Source organism: Conger conger, chromosome 7 (genome assembly GCF_963514075.1).
Source record: "Conger conger chromosome 7, fConCon1.1, whole genome shotgun sequence".
NCBI lineage: Eukaryota > Metazoa > Chordata > Actinopteri > Anguilliformes > Congridae > Conger > Conger conger.
This window is the reverse complement of record NC_083766.1, coordinates 24941733-24954222: the sequence shown is the minus strand read 5'-3', so window position 1 is coordinate 24954222 and position 12490 is coordinate 24941733. Positions and strand designations below refer to the sequence as shown.

Sequence of the window (12490 nt, the reverse complement as noted above, 5' to 3'; positions counted from 1 at the left end):
TGGCGGAGGGAAATTGTCAATGTATAACATAGCCTACTCAGTAGACATAAATCATATTGCTCACCGTTTTCAGCCTAATTAGCCTATATGTCATACAATGTTCAACTTGATAACCTAAAATCTGCCTGTGCAAAAACACAGCTAGATCTTGATACATTTTAATATTGGTGAACGTGTTATATCGGCTACTTAAGCAATAACTCACGACAAGTGGTGGTATGTTGTAATTTTACCACAGCTAAGGGACATTGCTTGGCCCGACCATTTTAACACAGTCTATGGGCCGGACACGCAGCGGAGGCAACCCAAGTAGCTGTGATAAAATTACAATATACCAGGCCCTGGAGTGAGTTATTGCTTTTATAAAACGGTAACCGTTAAGTTAAGAATGTAATGTACTGTAGGGGAAAATTCACAGAACAAAAGATCTCCCTCCTAAAAGCATGATAAACAATCACAAGTCAAGATCAGACTCCACCTTAGTGAGCAGGCTGGTTCCTCCAAAGCGCTCGACGATGTGTGCTAAAAGTTTATCAATATATCTGTATTAAAGTATGATATGTACCCTTTATAGTTTCAAACTGATGAACTGCTAAATTGTGCTAGAATTAGACAGCAGCCAGCTGGGGGGGGAGGCGTCTCGAACTGTCAAGGACATGGGCAAAGCAAGATATCTTTCCAGCTGATTTCTCCGGGACTCTCGATGTTTTATGCCAGAAGTGTATCTATTTGACCTAGAACATTAATTATAGCTGAGCTTATGAAAACGCAAGAAACCACAGTGAAAACTGTTGAAATGAGAGCAAAGAATGCAACGTACATTTACTCCTTCAGGACTCCCCCTGTCCTCACTTCACCCCGCACCTGCTCTTGGTAAAAATGAGAAGTCGGGGTTCAGTTCTGGAGAACTGTTCCGGCTTTATGCACGTGTGCTAATAAAGTCTGATTTTCCTGAAGATCTTGCTGCCGTGGTGTCGTCTTTTCCCTCACGAAGATGTTTTTCGACAAATTGAAGATTTGGACTCTGTCGTTTCCTAGACACGACAGTACCTATTCATATAGACCATAAAACAGGGCTCCAATAATTGATTATATCCAGTAGTTCCCCCCCCTGAATCGCCTACTTTTGTGGCACAACAGCATTTACGTTTAGGGCCCTGACCCAACTTTAGTTTTTCTATTTGTGTTCTTAGTGTTATTGTAATGGTTAAGTTATCTGTACTCTGTAGGGAGGAGAGGATGATGCAAAGCATACCACTGAAGCACAGGAGCTATGCATATTAAAAGAAAAATATATCTGAACCCACAGGCTTAGGCTTCCTGTTCACTGTAGTAGCCTATCCCCAGGAATGAAAATGTTTCAACTTTAGTAATCATCAAATTTTCTCTTTTTCTACACCACAATGACATTTGCTGTAGTTTTATGTATTTCTTTATTTTGTATGTGTGCTTGTACTGTTTAATGTAATACAAAATAAAGAATACATTTTATTTATTGGGAATCATGCAAATGTATTAATGTTTCTTTATAAAGAATCTCTCACTTGAATGTTCAGAAAAGGTCAAGAATAGTTCAGTCCCAAGATTCAAACGAATGGCGTGCGGAAGCATAATGCTAAATTCCTTTTCCTCTAATCTTTCATCTTTCACAATGTTTTTATTGTGCTCGCTGACTTTGACAAAATGCTTCCTCTCATTTTCAATAGAACTTGGTCAACAATGAAACCAGATAAGCATGTTAAAGAATGACCACAATAAACTGTTTTTTTAGAGTTTATTTTTAATAATGAAATCAATTATAGAATTAGACAGTTATGGTTACAAGCAAATGTGGTACCTGGTTGACACAATGCTGTGAAATACACTGATATTTAATAATAACGATAAAACAAAAACGAGGCACAATAACAAAATAAACACATTTTTTAAATCAATTAAGATTTAACTGCTTGTTCTACCTCTGTACACACACACAAGGCATATAATCCAAAACAGTTCTGATCTGACAAATTGTGCCTCAGGAAAAGGAAAGAAACATCAAAACATAAAAGCAGAAAACCAGCACGACGGTAAAACAACATAAACATAACAGCGGTTTAGATATTGTCTTGAACAGGCATATGTGAATTACGAAGATAGTGTAGACCTGACTAATAGGATCAAGATACTCTCAGCAGGATGCACATCTGCAGAATCGCTTAAAAATGTCACCAGAAAATCTTCAATAGAGCACTTAGCAATGAAATACAGTCTTCCTACTGTGAACAAGGCTACACTTTGGGAGTACACACACACTACTAGTTACCTAAAAACCCCATGCTAGTTCTCAAGTAGTATACCATACAACATTAGAAGCATAACAACAAGGGTACTGTGTGTTTTTAGAAGAGGGTGAGGTTTCTTGATTTCCCCCCAAAAAATCAAATGTTCCACAGATGCATAACAGTTGAACAGTTTTGTGGTTTTGAAGTAATACACGTGTATATATATATTTTTTTCTGTTACTGATGAATGCCAAAAAACAAACATTCACGTAACATTTGTTTCACGACGTCACGTTGATATTGCTGTTAGGTATTCTGACTTTGTTTCAAGTTTGGAAGGAAATGTAACTCCTGAATAACAAATGAGTCTGTGTGCTTGGTAAAGGTTTTTTTTTGTTTTCTTATTTTTAATCAGTATGGATGGTCCGCCCATCCCAATGACCCTGTAGGCTACAGCCTCACCATCACCACATTCTTAAATAAAGCACCAATACGGTAACTTTCAGTCATCCGGTTAACTGATCAACTGGAAAATACGTCAATCACCTTACACGTCGGCTATTTCCCAAAGCCCCGGCTATCTCAGAGAACCCTGACGCTTTACACTGATATCCAAGTAGCTTGAACAGATTCTGGAGCAGCCATGGTAACAACACATGACTAGAGACGTACGACAAGAAACCGTTCCAGCACTTTACAGATTCAGCACAGTCACACCACCGGAGGTAACAGGATACGATTCCAGCCTTCATTTTCCTATTCATTTTATAGTCCATCGCAATAAGAATAAGCACATTTGTTTGACTGTTAAAGGGAATTGAGTGGCCACCCTGTTCAGAGAAGTCAGCAAGCTTCAATAAACTCGGAAGGCGGGCCGGATTTCATGAATATTCCTGTGTACTGTGTGAAGGTAACGCAGTAAAAGACGGTGAAGCTGTGTGAACATGCGTGCGATGTTCGAACAGCCCGACAGCACAGTGGTCTGGAAGAGAAGACAAAAAGGCCTACAGTATGTGCCTCTCCATCTTAGGTTAGCGATGCCAATCTCTCATGCGTCGTTTTCTGAATTTCTGTTTAAAAACCAGGTTTGTTCACTGACGAACAACTGCTGAAGGCCACCACCGTGTTAGTACGCAATACTGCCATGAGAAAGATTCATCTGAAATGTTTACAGTACAGCTAAATTAAGAGGCACATTAATCTCGGTTAATTCTGAAGGGACATATCAGTGAAGTGCTTAAGACTGCCCTTACGGAACAAGTTCTACATATTTATCTTGGAAAAACCACACAAAAACCCCATTTGATACAGCCCTGGTTGTACAGACCTGCAGAATTTCCATATAAACAAATCTTCATGTTGCTGCACATGCTGATTTTTTTTGTTATTTAAAAAAGGAATAAAACCCCTACAATTACAAATGATAATTAAGGATATAAAACAGGTGAAGACACAAAAAGCAACAGCCAAATGTATCTTAAATGGAAATAATAAAAAAAACAACCTGCAAATACATTAAATACTTAGACCATGAATTAGAAAAAAACTAACAAAAAAAAGCAACACAGTTTTACAGCACAGAGAAAACAGCTGACCATAGATCATACAGAGAACTCCTGTGAAAGTCAAATGTCTGCAGTTGTCTTTGGACAGTCTGTGGTACTTCTTTGCATTTTAATGTTCTTTGTCGTGCCATTGTTAATCCGTTGAAGGAAGACTACATTCATCTGTAAGGTCAACGCTCAATGTAGTCCATCTGACGCAGACAAAAAACTGCTTTTAGCTAAATTATAAAAAGAATTGAAATTCTTGGTATGTTGGGCTAAAATCAGTTTAAGCTTTTAGGTATAAAACATGTAGAACACTTGAGGAAAAAAATAAATAAAGTTTAAATTCTCATTTTTTAAGTAAGGCACCTGATTGAGCAGGCATTATATTAAAAATAAGTTGGATATTTTTGCAAAACCAAGTGCAATATCTTGTGGGGTATTTCTTTTAGAAAGTAGCCGTTTGTACTTTCACAGCTTCAAAACCAGATAAAGGATAGAACCCAAATGGCTGGACTGTGAGCAGTATGTGCAAAACCTTCAGTTTCTCCTTATTTCAGATACTGTGGCCATAGTCACCAGGGCCTCAGCGGTCCCCCCCCAGCGCAGATGCAGGGCCGGGTCGGGTCGGTTCCGTCAGTGGTTCTTAACACCGCAGGAAGTACGAGTCTACATGCATGAGGAGCCATGCCAAGCACATTCCCAGTCCTTTATCTAACGAAATACATTTATCTACTTTATTCATTCCTACACACAAAAAACCTTGACATGCTGTACAATTTTGGAGTGTAACCTCATCTGACAGGAATGAATTGGGGGGGGGGGGGAGGAGATGCAATGTGTATGAACTCTGCGGTGACATTTGCTTCAAAGCAACGCTTTAACGTACGATGAAATACAAGAAAAGAACATCGACCCTGTAGTAGGACCAACAACGTCCCACAGGCTATGCCAGTTCAAGAGTAGTAAGTTATTTCACCACATTAAGACAGGACTTCTTCAGAGGCAATGTGAGACCCGCCAGGTCCTCCGGTTCACAGGAAACCGCGTGTGGTTGAGTGAACTTCACACACGACCACTTTCAGAAGCCGCTTGAACAGGTCAGTACACTGCAAATCCACCACTTCCATAACCATAGGACTATGCTGATTGATTAATGGTTTCAAGCAAACCTTTCATAAGCCTATGCCTCTATCTAAAAAACAAAATAAGCAAAGATACCTGAAGACAAATATTCTAGAAAAACTGAAGATGTAATATTATGCTTTAAAACCTGCATAGTGCCCCATCAACACCATTATTACACACACACACACACACACACACACACACACACACACACTCGCACGCACGCACGCACACAAGCAAGCAAGCACACAGACACAGACAAACACACACACACACACACACACACACACACACACCAGACGTACAGTAAGCATGCCAAAATCATAAGGAAATTAAGAAAATATATCTAAAGGCACCCACTCCACTGTTTTAGATATATAAACATAGAATATAACCTGTGTTCATTTTATTTATCGTGAACTGAACAAATCATCGTATTTGCTTTGAAGGAAATTATGACTTGCTCTCTAACAATCAGTACAGAGAAATAATAGTGAACAGCATAGAATCACAACCCTTTTCTAGACCTCTAAAACGCCACAGAGTCACTCCAGGTTAAATGGTCAAGCTGATCATCATGTAAAGAATATTTCCTTTAAAGACACGCAAAGAACACTTTGCTTTTCGTGAAGCTACAGTGATAGAGAACGCGGTAGATGCAACTCAAGAACGCTTAAGCGACATCGACATCCGATCCCCCTCCTCGCCAACGTTTCCTCCTCACAGGCCTTGAGCCAGGGCCAGGCTGAAGTGCTTCGGTTGTTTACAGTACTACGAGAGCCAGGAAGCATTTCCATCGCAACAATGGGTTTAACACCTAAGCTTGGCTTTCTTTTGTGAACGGATGAAACACCTGCAGGGCTCGTCATCTAATGAAACTGTCCACTGCCAACGGCATATCGCATACAGTACACAGATATAGGCTTTTCCTTTCCACCTTTCCAGAGAGGAGAGCATTTAGCAAAAAAGTCTCCAGACACAGCAGACGCCCCCCCCAAACAGAGCACAAAAACAACAACGGGTTAACCAGTACATTGAAAAAATAATCATTCATGTGGAAACGTCCAGAAGAGATGCCCTAACACCTTTTCTTTTTTTATACACGTATACATCAACCTGAAGGGAAGAAGCCAAAGCAGATTCTGGTTTCCATAGGAAATCTCTACTGAAGGCAAATGAGTCATGATATCATCACGAGTCATCATCAGAACAAAGGAACTTGATTGGCTGCTGTCTCTAGACTCTCTTCCGGTCTCTGTCAGCTCACTGAAGTTCAGTGCTCACTGCAGCATTCTGGTGAGTTGGATATAGCAGCTTTTTAACAAAGAAAAAAGACAAAGTGCTTTCTCTTTCATCTTACATGTAATAATAAACCCACTACATGAACTCATTATATAGAAATATTATAAGTACATTTTTAGCATACTTTATATTTACAAAAGGAGACACTGTGGTCAAGACAAAACCATGGACGGAATAGATGATGTCATCTACACTGCAAGTAACAATTGTAACACGTACAAACACACACTTTTCCTCAATGCTTAAACATCATTCTGGTTTCTGAGAAAGTAAGCCATCTTAAATTAATTCAAACAATATCATGAGGTAAGTTAGGCCTATGCCTTTTCTATGCAGGGGCGTCAGAAGACAAGTGGAAATCAAAATCTTTTTTTTTTTTTTTTTGCTACAACTGCACGATTACAGCTTTTTAATCTCAAGATGAAAAATACCCAGTTATAGCGCCAAGAAAACGCACCAAAATACAGATAAACCAATCCCTCTGAGATACAAGCCTACCCCCTTCAAAACCTCAACCAGCTTTGAGCTGAGATTGTTTTGGTACGTAGCCTTTTGAGTCAAGGTACCTTTCACACTCAAGCATTTAAAAAAATAAGTTGAACTCCAACTTGCTCTCCCTTTCAGCAGCTAACTCGTGCTAATTGTGCTAATCGCGCGAATGTTGGCAAAGCGAGACTGCAATTTGGACAGGGTAAGACTGAACTGATCTGACCAATTCCTAAACGATGGAACGTGTCAGAACGCAACCCAGATATTCCTGCCAGTTTAAATTTGGTTCAGCCGGTATGCGAAAACACGGTATGTGCACTTTGGAATGTTTTACGATCTGAGGAGAATGACCTCAGCTGGGGCATTGTTCAGCAAACTCAACTTCCTCTTTGCCAGTCACCTGACATCACAACAAACTGTAAGTGAATTGACTTGCTGGATAAACAAAGTCCAACATGGTCTTATTCAACCATGTAATCAGATTGATTTAACCTAGTTACAGCTAATCTTATCATTTAATCTCTTAATGGAAGTTATACAAGGTGTGGGCGCCCTCGTGTAGGTGGCAAACTCAGTTTAAAAATACAAAGCTCAGCCAACTTTGTTAAAAGCAGCATTAAACCAGAGAGGCATCTAATATCTGATCCATTCTGATCTCAAAATATGAAAGTGAAAATAAGAGCTTAGGTGGCTGAATTTGTATGCATCTATGGGAAATATCTGTAAATCGCTAAGCCAAACACAATAAAAATGACATCGACTTTAAAAAAATGTTTCTTTTTAAATATTCTGACTGTTCAGAAAGTGCTTTTTAGTCCTCAACTGTCAAATACAGAGAGTGTCCATCTGTACACTGATGGCAAAGAGAAACCAGAATAATATTGAAAATGTGATGTCTTCTATATGAAAGCCACAGCATTGAAATTAGCAAGATGCCATAGTTTCTACAACCAAAACTAAAAACTCTAGCTATGAACGAGTTAATGTTATTAATGCCATCTAAGTTTCATATACAGTGCAAACAGCCAGGAAAAGCTCTCAGTGTCATTAAATAAATCTCAAAAGGAACCAACACGGACAATATAAAATGAAAGCAAAGGCTAGCTATACAAAAATATATAAAATTGATTATTTTCTCATTTTAAACATTTTATCCTTGAAGACCGATCTTTCAAAGTGTATCATGTTTAACAAGACATTAATTGAAAAAGTGGCAACCTAGTTGAGTGTGAATGTCTATGAATATACTTATTTACATACTATAAATACTACACATACAGTACTTAATATTTATCATATATAAAATGTATGTATACCCTTTTCTCTTACATATATAAACTATACAAATACTATATCTTTTGGTTATTTGTGGTAATGTCTGACCAACATGCTAAATAAAATCATACAATTAAATGCTTTCCCTAATAGACTTGGAAAACAAAAAACCAAAACAATTTTGGGTGAAGAATCCCAAACTCTTTTCTCATTTAATCTGTAAGCTTGAGGAGCCGACAAGCAGAACAGCAGAAGCCACAGAAAAGTGAATGAATGCTTCTTTCTGTGTATAACTGGACCTAAGCAAAATTCACAGTCCAATGGATCCTTGAACCCTCCCACTTTTTTTTTTCCATTTTATTTTATGTATGTATTTTTTTTACATTCAGTACGGTGTCAGGTAAGCTGTGCAAAACCTTACTTAAATCTGGCTACGAGCCATTTTTGTTGCATTCATCTTTGGTACAAAAAAAAAAAAACAATCAAAATATAGTGTGCAAATATTTATCTTTTGTATATTTAATATATTCTCTTTTTAGTCCCCTTCCCCACCAGCAAAGTACCAAAAAACCAAAGTAACATTTGTGAGAGCCATCTTATGATACAACAAACAGACTCTGTGGCCCATGTCAACAACCTCTGCATCCCTATGTACATTCAGAATATTTTGAAGAGCTAAAAATAATGAGAAAATCCACAAAGCATATTCCTCTCTGGCTCTTACTCACAGCTTCTGTGAAAAAGTACACTTTCTTAAACATCTGGGAGTTCTGCAATCCACTCTTGACTAAATCTTAAATACAAGGCACAATGATTATTACTTTTTGTACATTTACAAAACTGAGCACAAATGGGGGAACTTCCTCTCCGTTCGCATAGTCTACGGTGATTTTCAATAAAAACGTTTGGCAGAATTTTCATCATTTTGACTCATCGGCCAATGACAGCACCGGGGCAGCCATTTTGTTTCTGCCTCAGTGTCCTCCATTTTAATTCCTCTCCACTCTACAACGGTGAGAAGGCAACGGAACTTCACTAAGCAGTCTTCAAGAACGCTCAAGCCAAATTTATCAAAAATACCCAACTGCTTGCCAACTGCATCCTAATCCACAATACAAATCCCCAATGTCAGCAAAGCACTGTTTTTTCAGCCCCAGCTACTGCAAATTAATAACTGATACATGCTTCTGAACATTTCACGCACTTGTACTTGGCTGCAGTTGGTCAGCCACTGGGTTGCATCTTCCCCAACAACCCATAAATGTTTGTTTCCTTTACTGGAAAATGGACAGCGGTATACCTTTTCTTTTTTTGTTCTTAGCACAGTTGTAGACTTGACAGGTGTGACCTGACATTTTCTGAGCAAATGAATTTGCGAAATATTTGGGGGTTAAGTATATCCACAGTGGTTGTTCTTCTACCACCACTTAAATGACGCTGTGGCAAGCAGACCTTTCTCAGGCTGGGAGATATATGAGTATAAGAAAGGGCTATAGCACGGACTGACCGAAAACATGAATGTATTTGAGTGCAAATTTTTTTTCCTTCTTTTTTTTTTTTTTCCTTTTTGTTTAAATGAAGAAAAATACCAGGAACGTATGGGTTCTCTTTGCTGGTTTCGTATTTGCAACTGGTGGCTCATAGATAAAGTTTACAAACCACATGCAAAGAAACATCGCTCGCACACCTGAACCCTAGCGATCTCTACTCTCTCCATGTCCGCATAATTGCATAATATAAATATACAAACAAATTAAAAGGCATAATATATATGTATGATATATTCACACTAGGCATGTGGGGTATCTCTTATAGATGGAATGAGCATGCAGAAACGGGACGCCTTTTACAGGTTTGGGGAACAGGAACGGTGCGGACGGGTCGATCCGCTCCAGGGGTGGGCCCTCCAGCGCGGGGCCTCCGGCGCGGGCCCTCCAGGCCTCTCTACACTTTGGACGTGGGCACGCGGAGCCCCACCAGCCCCCCTGTGGGGTCCCCCTTGCTGGTGGACTCCAGGATCTGGTTCACAAAGTCTGACGTCTGCCCGGCGACCGGTGACCTCACTGTGAACACAGGAAGTCGGGACAAATGAGGCAGAGCGAGCGGTAGACAGCCCCTGCTGCTATTTCCTGTGCACCAAAACTTCTGCTGAACAAGAACCGAGCGTCGGAAAGCCCCAACGCGGGCAAGACCAGACATGAACACAAGATGACAAACCTCAGCTAACGTTAGCTAATACTCGCAAACATATACGAACTTTCTGTTCGCCACAAACATTACCTAAAATGGCTACTGATGGGGAAAGCAAAGAGACAATTATTTGGCGGCTATAATACACACACACACACAAAACTTTCAGTTTAATTTCCCAATCTCAAACCCTAACCATCTTCAAATTATTACATAAGCCCTAACAGAGCAGTTATTAATGCTTTATTAACATCTATTACAGTTTGACCTGCTGTGGAACATGGTTGACAAGCTTACCGAGATTTTCACTGATGAGGCACTCCAATGCGTCGGCCATGTTTGTTCCTTTGTCTTTCGAGATGGCTTCCACTCTGCTCACAATCTCCTCTTTGATGGCGCTGATCACAAACAGCAGTCGATCTGCCGAACACAATCGCAAAAACATAGCGCTGTGTCAGACATTTATTGGCAAGCCAAATCACGAAAATGTACAGCTGTGTCAGACATTTACACCCCCCACCCAAATGTTTTAATTCTCCTTATTACACCTCCAGCAGTGACATCAGACAAGCCAAAACGGCCAAATCTTTGCGGATGACTCATCTTCTTGCTGAGAAGACTGAAATTAAGGGGTGGGTGGGAAGGGATGTCCAGCTGAAACTACAGTTCCCAGGATACTAATCCTGAACCCCAGTGCTGGCTGGGGCCTGTAGTCTCACAGGACAGCCTGTGATTGGCCATGGTAACCAGTAGAAGGAGTGTTTTGGTCGGCATTGGTAATCCCTGCTCCAGTGAACAGAAGCCACTGCTCTGGTCATCTTGGAGCCTACGCCATTGTCGGCAGCAGAAGCAAAATGATCCATCAACACAATGCCTGCACAGATCAGCTGGTGGACCGCAGATTAAAATAGGCAGCAGCTGACTACACAAGTTTAGGAAGACATGGGTGCCTACAGTCTATACTTTCCAAAACATACAGAGGATGGAATGGGTGGGGCCAACAGAGCCACTGTACAATTACAAATATTATTGCAAATGCACTTACAAATACAAACACAGATGCACATACAAATACAAATACAAATGCACATACTCATACAAACGCACTTACAAATACTTATACAAAACTGACAGAGGATGAGATGAGCAATGGCTACTAATACAAATACACTTACAAATAGAGTTCCAAATAAATGACAAACTGCGAGACGAAATAGGATAAAAGTAATGAGGTATTGTGTTATGCAATTGGGTGTAAGATGTGTTAGGTAATGCTGGATAATACTGGTTGGATAATGTTTAATGTAAGATTAAATGTTAAACAAATTGAGATTGAGATATTTGCCGAGGCGCGTTGCCCTGCTGTTTGGACATAAAACAGGCAGCAGGAGAAGAAAAAAAGAAGTGCAATGGAGTCAGAGATGACACAAACGCCTTCTGCCCGACTGGTGCTATAAGCCCGGCCAAGAGTAACCCCGCATGACCGAGAGTAACCCTGCATGACCGAGCATAACCCTGCATGACCGAGAGTAACCCCGACAGAATGGAAAACAGCCCAAAGGGACACACTGGGGCGATGACCAGTTTGAAATGACCAGCTATCATCCATTTGAAAACATAGTTTGAGCTGGTCAAACCATGTTGAGTACAAAGCTGGTCTGAATTGGTCAACCAGCAACCAGCTGTTTCAGAACCTAGCTTGAGCAGGTCAAACCATGTTGAGTTTAGAGCTGGTCTAACTGGTCAACCAGCTACCAGCTGTTTCAGAACCGAGCTTGAGCAGTTTTTTCGGCAGGGCGCTTTACCGTATTCCGTGTTCAGCCCCCAAAGCTTGACTTTGTTCGCCTCGTACTGCGCCTTCTTCTTCAGCCGGCATGCCCTGGGAAAAACAGGAACGGCGTTGGGAAAAACAGCGGAAACTCGACACGGCAAAGACACAAGTCCAGATGACAGCCTGGGAACGCGGCCGCAATCAACAGGAGTGACTCGCTGGCATCAGCCCAACGTTTTGGGAAAGCCATTAAAGAAAAGTGATGACTAAAAGGAGAAGGCATGGACCGACCGTGAGGAAATGAGGCACAGGACGAAGGGTTCAGGATTAAAACTGACAGAAGAAACTTATCAGGCACAAATCGGTCATATGCAAATAGAAGATGTGACAGAAATCTGACGAAACAGGAGATGACAGAAACCTGAATAAATACATTTTTATAATCCAAAAGAGGGAGTACAAAAGAGCTACAGAGAGAGAGTGGAGAGAGAGTGAGTGTGGGAGAGAGAGATAGGGAGTGAGTG

The 12490-nt window shown here is 40.4% G+C and overlaps 1 protein-coding gene across 4 annotated transcripts in view; it reads right to left on the bottom strand.

Moving 5' to 3' along the window:
- Positions 1–1760: 1760 nt before the first annotated feature.
- Positions 1761–12490, bottom strand: part of crebrf (creb3 regulatory factor) — a 28585-nt gene continuing 17855 nt past the window's right edge. For all 4 annotated transcript variants that reach the window (XM_061248941.1, XM_061248942.1, XM_061248943.1 and 1 more), the window contains 3 exons: positions 12001–12074; positions 10493–10615; positions 1761–10068 (listed from right to left, as the gene is read on the bottom strand). In XM_061248941.1, the coding sequence (XP_061104925.1) occupies positions 9950–10068; positions 10493–10615; positions 12001–12074 (316 nt within the window). In that variant the 3' untranslated portion in view covers positions 1761–9949. The remainder of the gene's footprint in view (positions 10069–10492; positions 10616–12000; positions 12075–12490) is intronic.